The sequence below is a fragment of the Triticum aestivum genome, chromosome 7A (assembly GCF_018294505.1).
Source record: "Triticum aestivum cultivar Chinese Spring chromosome 7A, IWGSC CS RefSeq v2.1, whole genome shotgun sequence".
NCBI classification, from domain to species: Eukaryota; Viridiplantae; Streptophyta; class Magnoliopsida; order Poales; family Poaceae; genus Triticum; species Triticum aestivum.
This window is the reverse complement of record NC_057812.1, coordinates 197,232,441-197,247,531: the sequence shown is the minus strand read 5'-3', so window position 1 is coordinate 197,247,531 and position 15,091 is coordinate 197,232,441. Positions and strand designations below refer to the sequence as shown.

The 15,091-nt window shown below is 50.5% G+C and overlaps 1 protein-coding gene across 1 annotated transcript; it reads left to right on the top strand.

Moving 5' to 3' along the window:
* Window positions 1–543: 543 nt before the first annotated feature.
* On the top strand, window positions 544–1,778 carry LOC123151103 (uncharacterized). Its single transcript, XM_044570879.1, has 3 exons — window positions 544–859; window positions 933–1,177; window positions 1,265–1,778. The coding sequence occupies exons 1-3, from the start codon at window positions 692–694 to the stop codon at window positions 1,626–1,628; spliced, it is 777 nt and encodes a 258-aa protein (XP_044426814.1). The 5' UTR covers window positions 544–691; the 3' UTR covers window positions 1,629–1,778.
* The last annotated feature ends 13,313 nt before the right edge of the window (window positions 1,779–15,091 follow it).

Below are 15,091 nucleotides of genomic sequence, written 5' to 3'. Positions count from 1 at the left end.
TCGGCATAGAGGGCCATACGCCGACGGCCTTTCTACGCCGACGGCTTTAGCTGGGCCGTCGGGGTATGCCCATCTATGCCGACGGGGGCCGTCGGCAACACAAGTTTTTCTGGTAGTGAGCCGCAGCTGAAAAGAACTGCTAGGCCCTAATGTTTGATGTCTCGGAGTATTTGAGGTTGAGCCCTCTTTTCTATTTTTTTTATTTCGCGCGACGACTCTTTTAGTACGGGATATTGTTTTATCTCTCAATATAATGTTGCGTGCTTCAGCGCGCTAAAAAAAAGCGCCATATTTGGACGCAATCTGTGAGGCGGGGATTATAAATTCCCTAGCGACTGCGAGCCTCCCAAGCACCAAGTTCGATCAAACTCGAGTCATGGTTGCGAAGCCGGGGAAACGTTGATCCAGGCCTGGTCCAAAGATGTCAGTCAGACCCAATAATAAGCAGTGAAGCGTCAACCTCAGCGCCTTTCTTTCAAGCAAAGCTCGCCGGAGTTGCTTCCCTTGCTCGTATATCTTGCACCCAAAGCAACAATCGGACAGCACGGGTACTACTAGTCTGTGCAGAACAAAACCCATAAGCAACCGGCCCGTTACTCCTCCGGCCAAGACCATATCGCATACTCGTCATGGAACCATATGGTTCATTCATAATAAAAGAGAGAAAAGTGAGGTAAGGGAAGAGGAGAAGATGATGCTCGACAAGGGCTCCCTGGACCTGGTGCTGGTGCCGTGCGGCCTGCTCATCATGTTCGGCTACCACCTCATCCTCCTCTACCGGATCCTCCGGCATCCGGCCGTCACCGTCATCGGCTACGAGAATCACAACAAGCTGGCGTGGGTTCGCCGCATGGCCCAGGTAACTGCAGCGGTTCCTTCCCTTGCAGGAACCATGAGGACTTTCCTTCATCTGCTCTCCTGTTTGCTGGCAGGCGGCTCCGGAGGAGACCGGGCTGGCGCTGAGCGTGATCTCCAGCAGTATCGCAGCGTCCACGAACCTGGCCTCGCTGTCCATCGCGCTGGGCTCGCTCATCGGCGCCTGGGTCAGCAGCACAAGCAAGGTGTTCATGACGGAGCTCGTCTACGGCGACAACAGCCAGGCGACGGCGGCGGTCAAGTACATCTCCCTCCTCGTCTGCTTTCTGGTGTCCTTCACTTGCTTCATCCACTCCGCAAGGTAGCTTGCCGGCCGCTTTGCCAAACCTTAGATTAAGACCGATTTCTCAAAGACGACTCAGCATCTGGTTGCTCTGCAACTGATCAGGTACTACGTCCAAGCCAGCTTCCTGGTGACCACGCTGGACTCGGACGTCCCGGCGAGCTACATGCAGCATGCGGTGATCCGGGGCGGCAACTTCTGGTCCATGGGGCTCCGAGCACTCTACTTCGCAACGACGCTGCTGATGTGGATATTCGGGCCAATACCGATGTTCGTCTGCTCAGTGTTCATGGTGGTCATCCTACACATGCTGGACAGCAACTCCCTGCCACTGCACCAGTACCAGTTTACAGTCAGGAAACGGCCTGATCAGGGGGCTCTGGCTTCTATTCTAGCTACAAGCCAACCAAGTCCTCGAAATGCGATTATCAACAACCCGATATTACCGCCTGTAACATTCTTCAGTTGATCATGTAAATATTTTGTTACAGAACCTGCACGTACGTGCCAAGTTCCGTCACATGTGAGGAATGATCAGCCACACAATTCTCATTGCAAGTATTCCATCCCTGAAACAAATGAGATGCAGAGAAATCGGAATCAACCGATATAATCACGACATCGTCATCTACTCGTCAAACATGGTATCCAAGTTCATGGTTCATCTGGCGGGTTAGCATACTGATTTTGACAGGGTTCCATCCAAAATTCCTATCGTGAAATCCATGTTAAGCACTACACTAGCCCACTACTTCTATTTTTTCTACATACAGTAGAACTATTGGGACACTGGGGTCCTTCTCATTGGCTTCAGCAGATTTCTTATTGTCTCGCTCCTTGTGCTTGTATTTCAACCTGAATTGCTCTTTTTTGTTCTTCTCGCAACCTTTCTTGTGCTTCTTGTAAATGACTATGGAAGCTAGTTATGGACAGAACTAATATTGGCTTGGAGGCGTTAGACTAAGGATGATGAATTTTCAGTCTACTAGCAAGTCTTTTTGAAAACAAGGATTACCCTCGGCCTTTGCATCAAATGATGCACATAACCATTTTGTTAAGCAAGATAGCAACAAAGTACGTAGTTCAACTCATGTTTGCAAGCAAACTCGAATGTAAAGGAATAAAATGACACAACAGTTAAAATAGGACCAGATGACTAAACACATATTCTACTATTGGACCGTTACCCAAACAGGTTGTACGTATCCCATGCTACCATCTCCGAGCGATTGTATCCATAGGCCATATGTTCCCTGACTTCCGCACGGCTGAGTAACGACCATGTGTGAATCCATCCAGATGCCATGGCCCACAAATTTTTTTGTGATGCTTCGATTAAATATAACGTCATTCAAGCAATTCCAAATGGCCCAAAGTAATGCACACACTCCAACTTAAATATGTGTCTGTCTTAGACTCTACCCCATTTAATCATGTCCCAAATAAACTGGAGATGCTATTAGGAGGACATACATTAAATGGCACATGTATTGTACGCCACGATAACCTGACTAGTGGGAAAATATGTTGGATTGATTCGTCTTGATCACAAAAACAACACCTTTTACCAAAAAGGCTTTAGCCTCGCTTTATATATAAAGCAAACCGCCCAAATCAAACATCCATATATAGGTTCACACCACACACACGCGAAGAGTCAACACAAAAAGTATTGAAAGGGATTAATACTGAGGGCACAGCTCACCAAGCCCTGTAAACAGAAAAAAAAACATAAGGCACAACGTGCAAGAACCCAAGGAGCGGGCCAAGGATCCAGTACCCTCCCTTCTAGGTATTTCCAAGTTGTTATTAGTAAAGATAAAGATCACTTCTTTACGCACAAACCACATAAAGACCTAATAGCAAGTCTACTAGCAAGTAGCTATGTGAACTAGTAGCTATGGACTAATCGCATAGATGATAAACAAATCGAATCTATAATCTATAATATCTAAATAGCTCATCCCCACTATCCTATTTCTCTTGACATGTAAGCTATCCACATCATCAAGTAGGTCCATTAGTTCATTTCCCTTGACATGCAATCATACCACCACATCACATGTGCCATGTCAGCAGCCCTGGTCCGACCAGTAGTTAATTTCCACACGTAACAACTAATTAGAGCACATCCACGGAGAAAAAAGCCAGTGCGTCTCTTCCTAAGAAAAAAACGTCATCGTTTCCCCAAGAGTGGAAGGCCAGTAACCCCCTATCTCGCTCCACCTGTAGAAAACATTTAAGTTTCTGGTGATAATCACCCCATTTACATCTTTTCATTATTTCTTCCTCCACACAAGGCATTCCAAACGTCCTTCCTTTTCATCTCCTCCATTTTGCAACCGATAGACCTTTGTTTCTCTCTTCATCTTCTCCCCGACAGGCCTCCCTATTAAGCCGCCCACACCAAAGCTGGGTATCCACATCCCTTTAAAAGATCTACAGTATTTTTTCGATAAAGGGTGGATTTTATTGACTCAAAATGAAGCATCAAGAAGATACAGACATAAAGAGCACACACCCGGCCTCTACATAGCTAGGATGCACACAGCCAACACCAACACACTCACACTAAAAAAACGCCGGCAAAAAGTAAAGTCATACAAGACCAAAGCTATGCCTAAGCGAGTAAAAAAAACCTATGATCAAAACAGCGACCGACAAACTACATCGACGACCATATCCGCACCAATCATCTCTTGACACCACAAGGACAACGAAAAAGTTCTTCAACAACAACACCTTCAACAAGGCAATGATGCTCAAACACCGCCGTTACCGGATCCGACCACCAATGATCAGAATCTTGGTTTTCACCCTGAAGAAGCAAGTCCGAGCATATCCATGCAATGCCTTCAACAAGGTAATGATGCAAAAACATCGCCATTGCCAGGTAAAACCAACATGGGTTAGACCTTGGATTTTCATCCCGGAGCTCGAGACCGGATACTAGAAGCACCACCAGATCGAAGTCAATCATGTGTTATCCCCGCCACTTTCCACGATCCCAGCAGCTACATGCACAACCAAGGAGGAAGGTTGTAGATGCATAGAGTCACGGGCCAGGTGCTATGGCTGGAGCTCTGCTCGCCAAAAGGATTCATGCCATCCGTACTTAGAGCAAATCTTATGTTCCTTGCGTCAGCTGCAAAATCTTTGAACCATCTGTCGATCTTTCTCCATTGCGTTCCATCTGCGGTGTGTCTCAACTCCCCGTCCGACTTACGGTCCTCTTTGTGCCATCGCAACAACTTGGCATGCTCTTTGTTCCTGAACAGACGTTTCAACCGTGGTATTATAGGAGCATACCACATCACCTTGGCGGGAACCCTCTTCCTGGGTTTCTGGCCCTCAACATCGTCACCAGGGTCATCGCCTCTGATCTTATAACGCAATGCAGTGCATACCGGGCATTCATTCAAATTCTCGTATTCACCGCGGTAGAGGATGCAGTCGTTGATGCATGCATGTATCTTCAGAACCTCTAAACCTAGAGGGCAGACAACCTTCTTTGCTTCGTACGTACTGGCGGGCAACTCGTTATCCTTTGGAAACATATTCTTCAACATTTTCAGCAAGTTTTCAAATGCCGAGTCAGCTACACCTGCCTCTGCCTTCCATTTCAGCAAATCCAGTGTGCAGCCCAGCTTTTTCAGACCATCATCGCATCCGGGGTACAGCGCCTTTCTGTGATCCTCTAACATGCGATCCAAATTCTCCCTCTCCTTTTCAGTTTCGCAGCGTCTCCGTGCATCAGCAATGGTCCGACCAAGATCATCAACGGGATCATCACGTGCCTCTTCTTCACCTTCCCCTTCACCTTCAGCATCCTCCATGAAAGTATCACCGAAATGAGCAAGATAGCTTTCATCGATGAAATCATCCCCTTCTTCATCTTCTTCCATTATAACCCCTCTTTCTCCATGCTTGGTCCAACAATTATAGCTTGGCATGAAACCGTGCCTAAGCAGATGCATGTGAACATCTCTTGAGGAAGAGTAACCCTTCTGATTCTTACAGATAACACATGGACAGATAACAAAACCCCCCTGCTTGTTCGCATTAGCCACTACGAGGAAATCTTTCAAACCCGTAGTGAACTCGCCGGAGAGTCGGTTACCGTACATCCATTGCCGATTCATCTGCATTATTATAATATAAAATATATAATTAACCATCATGCATTTGTTAAACTAACTAGCTACAAACAATATAAATTAAACAATGAACTGCACACATGCATATTTTATCAATGACACATCAAAGGTTCATCAAGTTGCTAACCGCGATCGAGGAGTGTGGCTCCAACACTTCATGTCATGTTTGTTTCATGCTCTTGGGGCATTTCATCAAACACCTTATGTGAATAAGAGGAACCAAAAGCAAACCTACACCCACTTGTGAAGAGAATGGCTCCAAATGGCTAAGTGTTGGCTGCTGGATGGGTATATATAGGGGAGGGGCTTTAGTTGCGGTTGGCCTGGCAAACCGTGACTAAAGGTGCCCGAAGGCCTTTAGTCGCGGTTGTCCTGGCCAACCGCGACTAAAGACCCTCACGTGCGCCAACTGGCCACCGAGCGCCCTGGGCCCAGGCCTTTGGTCGCGGTTCACCTCCAGAACCGCGACTAAAGGTCCCATTAGTCGCGGTTCCTACAGCTTCGCGACTTATGGGGCTGGACGGAAGCCTGTTTTTCCACCAGTGCTAGCTTTGCTAGTCAACTACGCCTCGCCGGATCATTTCTGGTGTGCCTGGTTAGCTCCGGCTACTGTGTACCTGCGCGCCATCAGCCGTGTTCTGTGCCGCCGCAAGTCGCTCCGTGCGCTCGCCTCTCCCTGCAGCCACTGCCGCCGCCGCGCTGCACCTCCTCGCGCGCGCCGCCGCCGCTCCCTACTACCGCCGCCACCGCCACCGCACCGCCGCGGCTGCCGCCGCAGCTCCCCCCCACCGCCGCCGCCGCGCAGCGCTTCCCCGTGCGCGCCACTGCCGCCGCAGCTTCTCACCTACCACGCCACTGCCGCCGCCGCCGCGCTCCCGCGTGCCGCCGCCGCCCCCTTCCTCTTCTCGCCGCTTCTAACGTCTTTCATGGACTCTTCGGGCTGCTTCACCATCTGCGGTGGAATCGCTCCACCGGCCGCGTCGATCCAGTCGCGTCCTCCCGCATCCGCCTGGTGTTACCCGTTGTCGCCACCAGCGCCTCCCTCGCAGCACCCGCAAGGGGGAGGGGGCCGACGCATCCGGCGTGGCGGCGGTTGCCGCCGCCTGCAGCAGCAGCGGGCCCAGGACACCGGGGAGGCGCCGCACTACCAGCAGGCTCTCCCCGCTGGCCACCAGGCGTTCATCGGCGCGCCCTTCCAGCCGAGTGGCGCCGGCTACGGCGCCCTCCTTGCGCCGCCACCCCTCGGTGGTTATGGCCCGCCCGTCCCGACGCCGCCCTACGGGGGCCTTCCGCCGCCGCCGGTACCTGTGCCATGGGACCCCACCCTCCTCGCCGCCCAGCACTCCGCGTCGTCGCTGAGTAGCTCTGTCGGTGGAGGCGACTGGTACATGGACTCAGGTGCTACTGCGCACATGGCAGCTCATCCCGGTAACCTAACCTCCTCCACTCCCGTTCACACACCCACTCGTATCACTGTCGGCAATGGCTCCTCTTTACCTATTACTCATATCGGTAGCACTAGCTTTCCCTCCACTTCCACATCCATCGCTATGTCTAATGTTCTTGTTTCACCTGATTTAGTCACGAACCTAGTTTCAGTTCGTCGTCTTACTCGTGAGAACCCCCTTACTGTTGAATTTGACGGTGTTGGCTTTTCTGTGAAAGACGCCCGTACCCGGATGGTCCTTCACCGATGTGACAGTCCCGATGAGCTCTACCCCATGCAAGCCGGCGCCTCCACCCCCACACCCGTCGCCCTTGCCGCCGGTGTTGACCTTTGGCACGCTCGCTTGGGTCACCCCAACCACACCGTATTACGTCAAATTCTTCGGAGTTTCTCTTTCTCATGTGATAAGCTCGACGAGCACTCTTGTGAGGCTTGTCGCTTAGGCAAGCACGTTCGTCTTCCCTTTAGTGCGTCTTCTTCAGTTTCCACTTTTCCGTTTCAATTACTTCATAGTGATGTTTGGACATCTCCTGTTGCGAGTAACACGGACTATCTTTACTACTTGATGCTTTTAGATGATTACTCTCATTATGTGTGGACTTTTCCCCTTCGTCGTAAATCCGATACTTTAGCCACACTCACCGCCTTTTACTCCTATGTCACCACCCAATTCGGTCGCCCCATACTCGCACTCCAAACTGATAACGGAAAAGAGTTTGACAACGTCGCTCTTCGCTCACTTCTCGCCTCTCACGGCACCACCTTCCGTCTGACTTGCCCTTACACTTCACAGCAAAATGGCCGCGCCGAGCGCATTCTCCGCACTCTTAATGACTGCGTTCGCACGTTGCTCTTTCACGCTAACGTGCCCGCTCGGTTCTGGCCCGATGCCCTCGCCACCGCCTCTCTCTTAGTCAACATTCATACGTGTCGTCCTCGGTGGAACTAGCCCCTCACCACCTTCTTTTTGGTACACCACCGTCCTATGATGGCCTTCGCATCTTTGGGTGTCTCTGTTATCCTAGCACCGCGTCCACCACGCCACACAAGCTTGCACCCCGCTCCGTCCCATGCATCTTCCTTGGCTACCCTCCCAACACCAAAGGTTACCAGTGCTATGATCCTGTCACTCATCGTGTGTACACCTTGAGGCACGTGTACTTCGTCGAGATGGTGTTCCCTTTTTTCAGGTTCCTTCGGCCACGGCTCCTTCGGCTCCCTCACCCGAGGTTGAGTCCGACCGGGTCCCCGGGTCCCCGGCTCCCTCGCCCGAGGTCGAGCCCGCGGGCACCCCACCCGCCACCCCGGCCGGCACCGCTACTCCTGCGATGGGCTCGACCTCGACCTCGCCCGTCGCCTCCTCCACGGCTGGCTCGGCTGGCACCATCGTGGCCTCTGACGCCGCGGCCCCCGCCGCCATGGGCACCCCCGTTGTGGCTGCGGCCCCCGCCGCCGCGGGCGCCCCTGTTGTGGCCGTGGCCCCCGTCGCCGCTGTGGCCCCTTCTGCCGCGGCAGCCGCCGCCCTTGCCGGCCCGATCACCCGTGCCCGTGCAGGAGTGCATCGGCCGAGCACGCACTATTCCTCCGACGAGTATGCGTGTGCTGCCTCGACATCGACGCTATCACCCATCCCCACCTCTGCTCGTGCCGCCCTTCGGGATCCCCATTGGCTGGCTGCGATGCAGGAGGAGTTCGACGCCCTGCAGCGCAATCGCACGTGGCGGCTTGTTCCGTGACCCCCTCGTGCCAACATCATCTCTGGCAAGTGGGTGTTTCGACACAAGACTCGCCCGGACGGTTCTCTCGAGCGCTACAAGGCTCGATGGGTGGTTCGTGGCTTCGGCAACGCGCGGGCGTGGACTTCACCGACACCTTCGCCCCGGTTGTGAAATCGGGCACGATCCGCGCCGTCCTTCAGCTGGCCGTCTCACGCGCCTGGCCTGTGCATCAGTTGGACATTTTCAACGCCTTCTTGCACGGTCATCTCGCCGAGCAGGTGTTCTGTGAGCAGCCTACTAGTTTTGTCGACGCCGAGCACCCCGACTTCGTGTGCTTGCTCTCCCGCTCTCTTTACGGGTTGAAGCAGGCGCCTCGGGCTTGGTACCAGCGTATCGCAGCCTTCCTGCAGTCTCTGGGCTTTCGGTTCACTCGCTCTGATGCCTCACTCTTTGTGTATCATCAGGGAGCTGACACTGCATATCTGCTGCTCTACGTCAATGACATCATCCTCACGGCGTCCACCCCCGATCTCCTTCAGCGGCTGACTGCTCGTCTTCGTGATGAGTTCGCCCTCAAGGACTTAGGGCCCCTGCACTACTTTCTCGGCATCGAGATGATCCGCCGGGCTGACGATTTCTTTCTGCATCAGCAGAAGTACGCCCATGAGCTCATTGAGCGTGCCGGTATGCTTAATTGCAAGCCGGCGCCTACCCCCGTCGACACGAAGGCGAAGGTCTCTGCTCTGGAGGGGTCTCTCGCGTCTGATGGAGCGTTTTATCGCTCTATCGTCGGTGCTTTACAGTACTTGACGTTGACTCGCCCCGACCTGCAGTACGCTGTTCAGCAGGTGTGCCTCCATATGCACGCCCCGCGTGACTCTCATTGGACTTTGGTGAAGCGTATTCTCCGTTACATACGCGGCACCATGTCCTTGGGACTCACCCTGATGGCCTCCGCCTCCACCGACCTCGTGGCCAACTCGGATGCTGACTGGGCCGGCTGCCCTGACACGCGACACTCTACGTTAGGCTACTGCGTCTACCTTGGGCCCTCGTTGATCTCTTGGTCATCGAAGCGGCAGCCCACGGTCTCCCGCTCCAGCGTTGAGGCAGAGTATCGCGCGGTGGCTAATGCCATGGCCGAGTGCTCTTGGATACGTCAGCTGCTTCAGGAGTTGCTTTGTGATGTTCACAAGGCCACTCTTGTCTACTGCGACAACGTCAGCGCGGTCTACCTCTCCGCCAACCTGGTGCACCATCGACGGACGAAGCATATTGAGGTCGATATTCACTTCATGCGCGAGCAGGTTGCCCTTGGTCGTGTTCGGGTTCTCCACGTGCCGACGACGCAACAGTTTGCTGATGTGATGACTAAGGGATTGCCTACTCCCGTCTTCGAGGAGTTTAGGTCCAGTCTCTGTGTCTCCAGCGACGCTTCGACTGCGCGGGGCGGGGGGTGTTGAGTATATATTTTGTATTGCACGTGTATTGGAGTTGTGGCCCACCTCCTAGTCTTGTATAGTTGAGGTAGAGGTCTTCCCTTGTATTATATATGCGTGCACCAGCACCCCGATCAATACATCATATTGCAAATCATCATATGCCTATGTGAGCCACCGCAGCTCGCCGCCCTAGCTTGCTCGCCAACGCCTGCGCGCACCAGCTCAGCTCACCACCGCCTCGCTGATGCCTCCGCGAGCCCTCGCAGCTCGCCGCCGGTGCTCGTCGACGTCTGCACGAGGCGGCGCAGCTCGCCCTCGCCTCAGTGATGCCTGCGTGAGCTACCGCAGCTTCCCCCTCCCCCTGCGTGCTAGCGCAGCTCCAGTTCACCCCGCGACATGCTGGAGAGGTGTTCTAGTGGCAAGGGCGGCACGGAACAGCATCACCAGTGGCGTGACGGCGGCAACGGCTGGAGGCCCTTTTGGTGGTCCTTGAGCAGGAGATGGACGCAGGTGCAGGTGCTGAAAATGGAGAATGCAACCAACCTGTAAATAAGGTCTGATGTAATCATTTACTTATTCTTGGAGTGCAGTTTGGAAATTACATTAAGAACAACATGTCACGTTTAGTTTCACGGACAGGATCAACTGAGAGACAATACGAGAAATGAATGCCGCAAATTTCAGTCCATAAGCTACCTGCTGCAACCTGTTCTGTTGCACTTGCTGTAGCTTGTTGAAGGACAGGAAATGGAATTATAGCTAGAAGTGGTAGAAACATGTAGACCAAAAATTTCAGTACATTGGGAAGGGAGAGACATATAGATGTCGATCAGAAAATCAAGAGGCAGGCACATAAAGGAAATCACAGAGAGAGGCGGTGCTAGTAGTTCTTCTAGCATCTCACAATACAAGGGGAAAAGTAGTACATCCTCTCTCCTCTGTTCTATAGAGGAAGCCAGATAGGAAGCCAGATAGTATGGCATGCAGGGCCACTGGAAGTTTGAGAGAAAGATAGAGAGATAGAGAGTGCACACGGTTGGGAAAACATGAAAAGAAGGAATAGAACAAAAGCTCACTGACTTTTACCATCCTTGGTAATTTACCAGTTTATTAACTTACAGATGGCCTTTGCCTACATGGTAGATGAATCTGAAATGAGTTCCCGTTTCACAAAATAAAACGACAAGTTCGTAGATGAAACTGAAATGAGTTCACAGCTCACAGGAATGGGAGCACCTTCATTATTACTCCCCTGCTCAACCATTCTACAACCCTTTGGTTCAGTCGTCTTTGCTCTCTCTTTCTCATCCTTCAAGCCCAAAATCACACATAGTTGATCTTCACTCATTTGTTCAATTCTACCTTCATCATCGTGTGCCTCTACTATTTGTAAGTTATCCCAATCAACTTTTGGGATAGATGTTGTTGTTTGAACAGTTGAAGAAGAATCTGCCAATAACAACGGAGCATCAGTACTGGTTCCCAACGCGACCTCGGAATCATGTCTACTTGACACATTTAGGGAAACATGAACACAAGATTGACTTAGCGGTTGTAAACCGGTCAAAAACCATGGTCATGTTTTAATAAGAGAAAAGTATGTTTTTGGTTCCTCGAGTTTCCCAAAAGTATAGACTTGGCCTCTTGAAGTTTTTTGGTAGACATTGGGTCTTTCAACTTTCAAGTCTCAAAACCGGATAAGTTTCATCCAGAATCATATTTTGACCATGTTGAACAGGTTTGACCACGTTGACCCGGTTTGAGCAATGAATAGTAAATAAAAAAAGAATTTTTTTAAAAAAACTGAAATTTTGTGGTAACAAAGATGCTTGGGTGCGCTAGGTGCGTGACAATTTGTGTGGTGATTCGACATTCGAAGAGCTCATGGCAAAAAAAATTGGCTCACAAAAAAGGCAAAATTGTGTTTTAAGAGCTCCTCGGATGTTATTTGACCACAAAAATTTACACGCACCTAGCGCACCCAAGCATGTTGGTTGTCACAAAATTTCAGATTTTTTAAAATTCTTTTGCTATTTTTTAATTTACTGTTCATCGGTTAAACATGGTCAAACCCGGTCGACATGCTCAAAATCTGGTTTTGGACCAAACTTATCTGGTTTTGAGACTTGAAGGACCAAATGTCTATCAAACAATTTTGAGGGACCAAGTCTACACTTTTAGGGAACTTGAGAGACCAAAAACATACTTCTCTTTTAATAATGTGCATATAGGTACCTCAGAGAAAGGGAAAACATGGAATCATCTATTGTAAGAAAAGCTCCTACAATCCGGAAGCTAGTGAGGTACACAACCCGACAACGTCCCGCTTCTCCTCCTGACCTCGAGTTTGTGTACTTAAATACTCATGTGGGATTATTTTCATATTTTAGAAAATTTAAATGTATTTTTGTTTTTCTTATTTTTGGCTCCGGACCACGAGCGCCAAATTGCCAAAGCGCCTAATCGCCTTTCTTGGCCTTGCTCTCTTAGCCACCATCATGAGTCCCTTGACCACCCTCATTGATCATGTCCTCCATGAGACCCTCTCCATCCTTGTAGTACCCAGATACCTTTGGGCCGTCTGGTGTCGGGGCCGATTTTTCATCAAATAGGTTGCAGTCATCGGGGAGGTTTGTCGTGGAGACGACCACCCGTGGGGGCTTCCTTTGCATCGTAGGTCAGTCGACCACAAGTGCGGCGTTGAGATCAATTGGAGGCACCACGAGGACGATCGAAATGAAATACCGATTTTCGACGAGTTCTCCCGAGGTTGTTTGGAGAAGCAGGACGTTGTCGGGTTGTGTCCGGCTAAGTACCCATATGTCAGCGGCGATGTTGACATGTAAGGCAACTTAGGAAGCCTTGGCGAGCAGGTTGCTGACGAACCCGAGTTGGCTGCCGCGATGGCAGCTATGACAAGGTCCAGCTCGCGGACAATCCATAACATGATGAGGGTGGCTTGCGCAACTTTGGCGGTGATGGCGTTAGCATCCACAGTGGCGGCCCATTCCTGAGTGTGGCGGCAGCCACAGTTTTGTCTTTTGTCTTGACTCCCCTCCTTCATTTGGCCCACTTCGCCATCTCGGCAACTCTCTGCTCCGGGGTGAGCTCTTTCTTTTGCTTCACCTGGGCCACGACACGGGCAGCCATGGCAGGGACAGTCACGACGGGGATGGGGGCGGCTTCAGTTGGGACCAGGGGGGGTGGTGGGTTCACTGGCCATGGAAGTTTTCTAGGGCGGGCGCGGGATTTGGGAGAGGAAAGGGCGGGGTGGTGAAAGGATCGAGAAGAGTTGTCTAGAGGGGGGTGAATAGACTCTTAGTAAGAAAAGTTGAAGTTTTTAAATTCTTTAAGTTGAAGTGAAGTTTTAGCACAAGTTCACACATTCACAATACATATCAAGCAAGCATGATAAGAGTAGATGAGCAGCGGAAAGTAAAGCATGCAAGTTGCAAGAATGTAAAGGGATGGGATTGGAGTGTGCAAGCGCAATTTGGAGACACGGAGATTTTTTATCCATGGTTCCGATAGGTGGTGCTATCGTACATCCACATTGATGGAGACTTCAACCCACGAAGGATAACGCTTACGCGAGTCCATGAAGGGCTCCACCCACGAAGGGTCCACGAAGAAGCAACCTTGTCTATCCCACCATCGCCGTCACCCATGAAGGACTTGCCTCACTCGGATACATCTTCATGAAGTAGGCGATCTCCTTGCCCTTACAAACTCCTTGGTTCAACTCCACAATCTTGACGGAGGCTCCCAAGTGACACCTAGCCAATCTAGGAGACACCATTGTCCAAGAGGTAACAAATGGTGTGTTGATGATGAACTCCTTGCTCTTGTGCTTCAAATGATAGTCTCCCCAACACTCAACTCTCTCTCATAGGATTGGATTTGGTGGAAAGATGATTTGAGTGGAAAGCAACTTGGGGAAGGCTAGAGATCAAGATTTATGTGGTTGGAATGGAATATCTTGACCTCAACACAAGTGTAGGTGGTTCTCTCTCAGAAAATATATATTGGAAGTGTAGGCATGTTCCGATGGCTCTCTCCATGAATGAAGAGTGGGTGGAGGGGTATATATAGCCTCCACACAAAATCTAACCATTACACACAATTTACCAAACTCGGTGGGACCGAATCTTGAAACTCGATCGAACCGATTTGGTTCATAATGTGACCGTTAGGGTTTTCGGTGGGACCGATATGTCAACTCGGTAGGACCGATTTCATTAGGGTTAGGGCATAACGTAATCTTGTTGAGACCGATTACACAAACTCGGTATGACCGATTTTGGTAATAGACAAACAAAGAGTTGGTCAGGAAAACTCGGTGGGACCGATTCGCTCATCTCGGTTGAACCGAAATGTTACGAAAGGGAAACCGAGAGTTTGCATTGCAATCTCGGTGGGACCGAGTGCATATTTCGGTGAGACCGAAATTATTGCAATAGGCGACAGAAAGTTTGCAATCCCATCTCGGTGATACCGAGATCCCTATCAGTGAGACCGAATTGATTAGGGTTTCTGGCAGTGGCTATGTCAAGTGAACTCGGTGGCGCCGGATAGAAAGTTTCGGTGGGGCCGAGTTTGACTTTTCGTTTGGGACATATGTGGATATGAGAAAATGGTTGAGGGCTTTGGAGCATATCACTAAGCACTTTGAGCAAGCAAGCCATTAAGCAACACCTCATCCCCTCTTAATAGTATTGGCTTTCCTATGGACTCAATGTGATCTTGGATCACTAAAATAGAAAATGTAGAGTCCTGAGCTTTGAGCTTGAGCCAATCCTTTGTCCTCAGCATCTTCAAGGGGTTCCACATCCTCTAGTCCATGTCACTCCATTGTTGAACTTATCTGAAATATACTAGGTAGAAGCATTAGTCCAACAATAGATATGTTGACATTAATTACTAAAATCATCCAGGGAGCACTTATGCTTTCAATCTCCCCCTTTTTGGTAATTGATGACAGCATACATCAAAGCTTTAGATAAAGATATAGGGAATAACAAGTAAAGCTTTGCAAGGACATGTAACATGCATAGGCTCCCCCTACATGTATGCAATCATATGAATATGGAACATAAGAGCATATGAGTGCATAGTCATGATAGAGCAAGCAATGAGTTACTTGTATCTTGGCTATATGCATCAGAGCA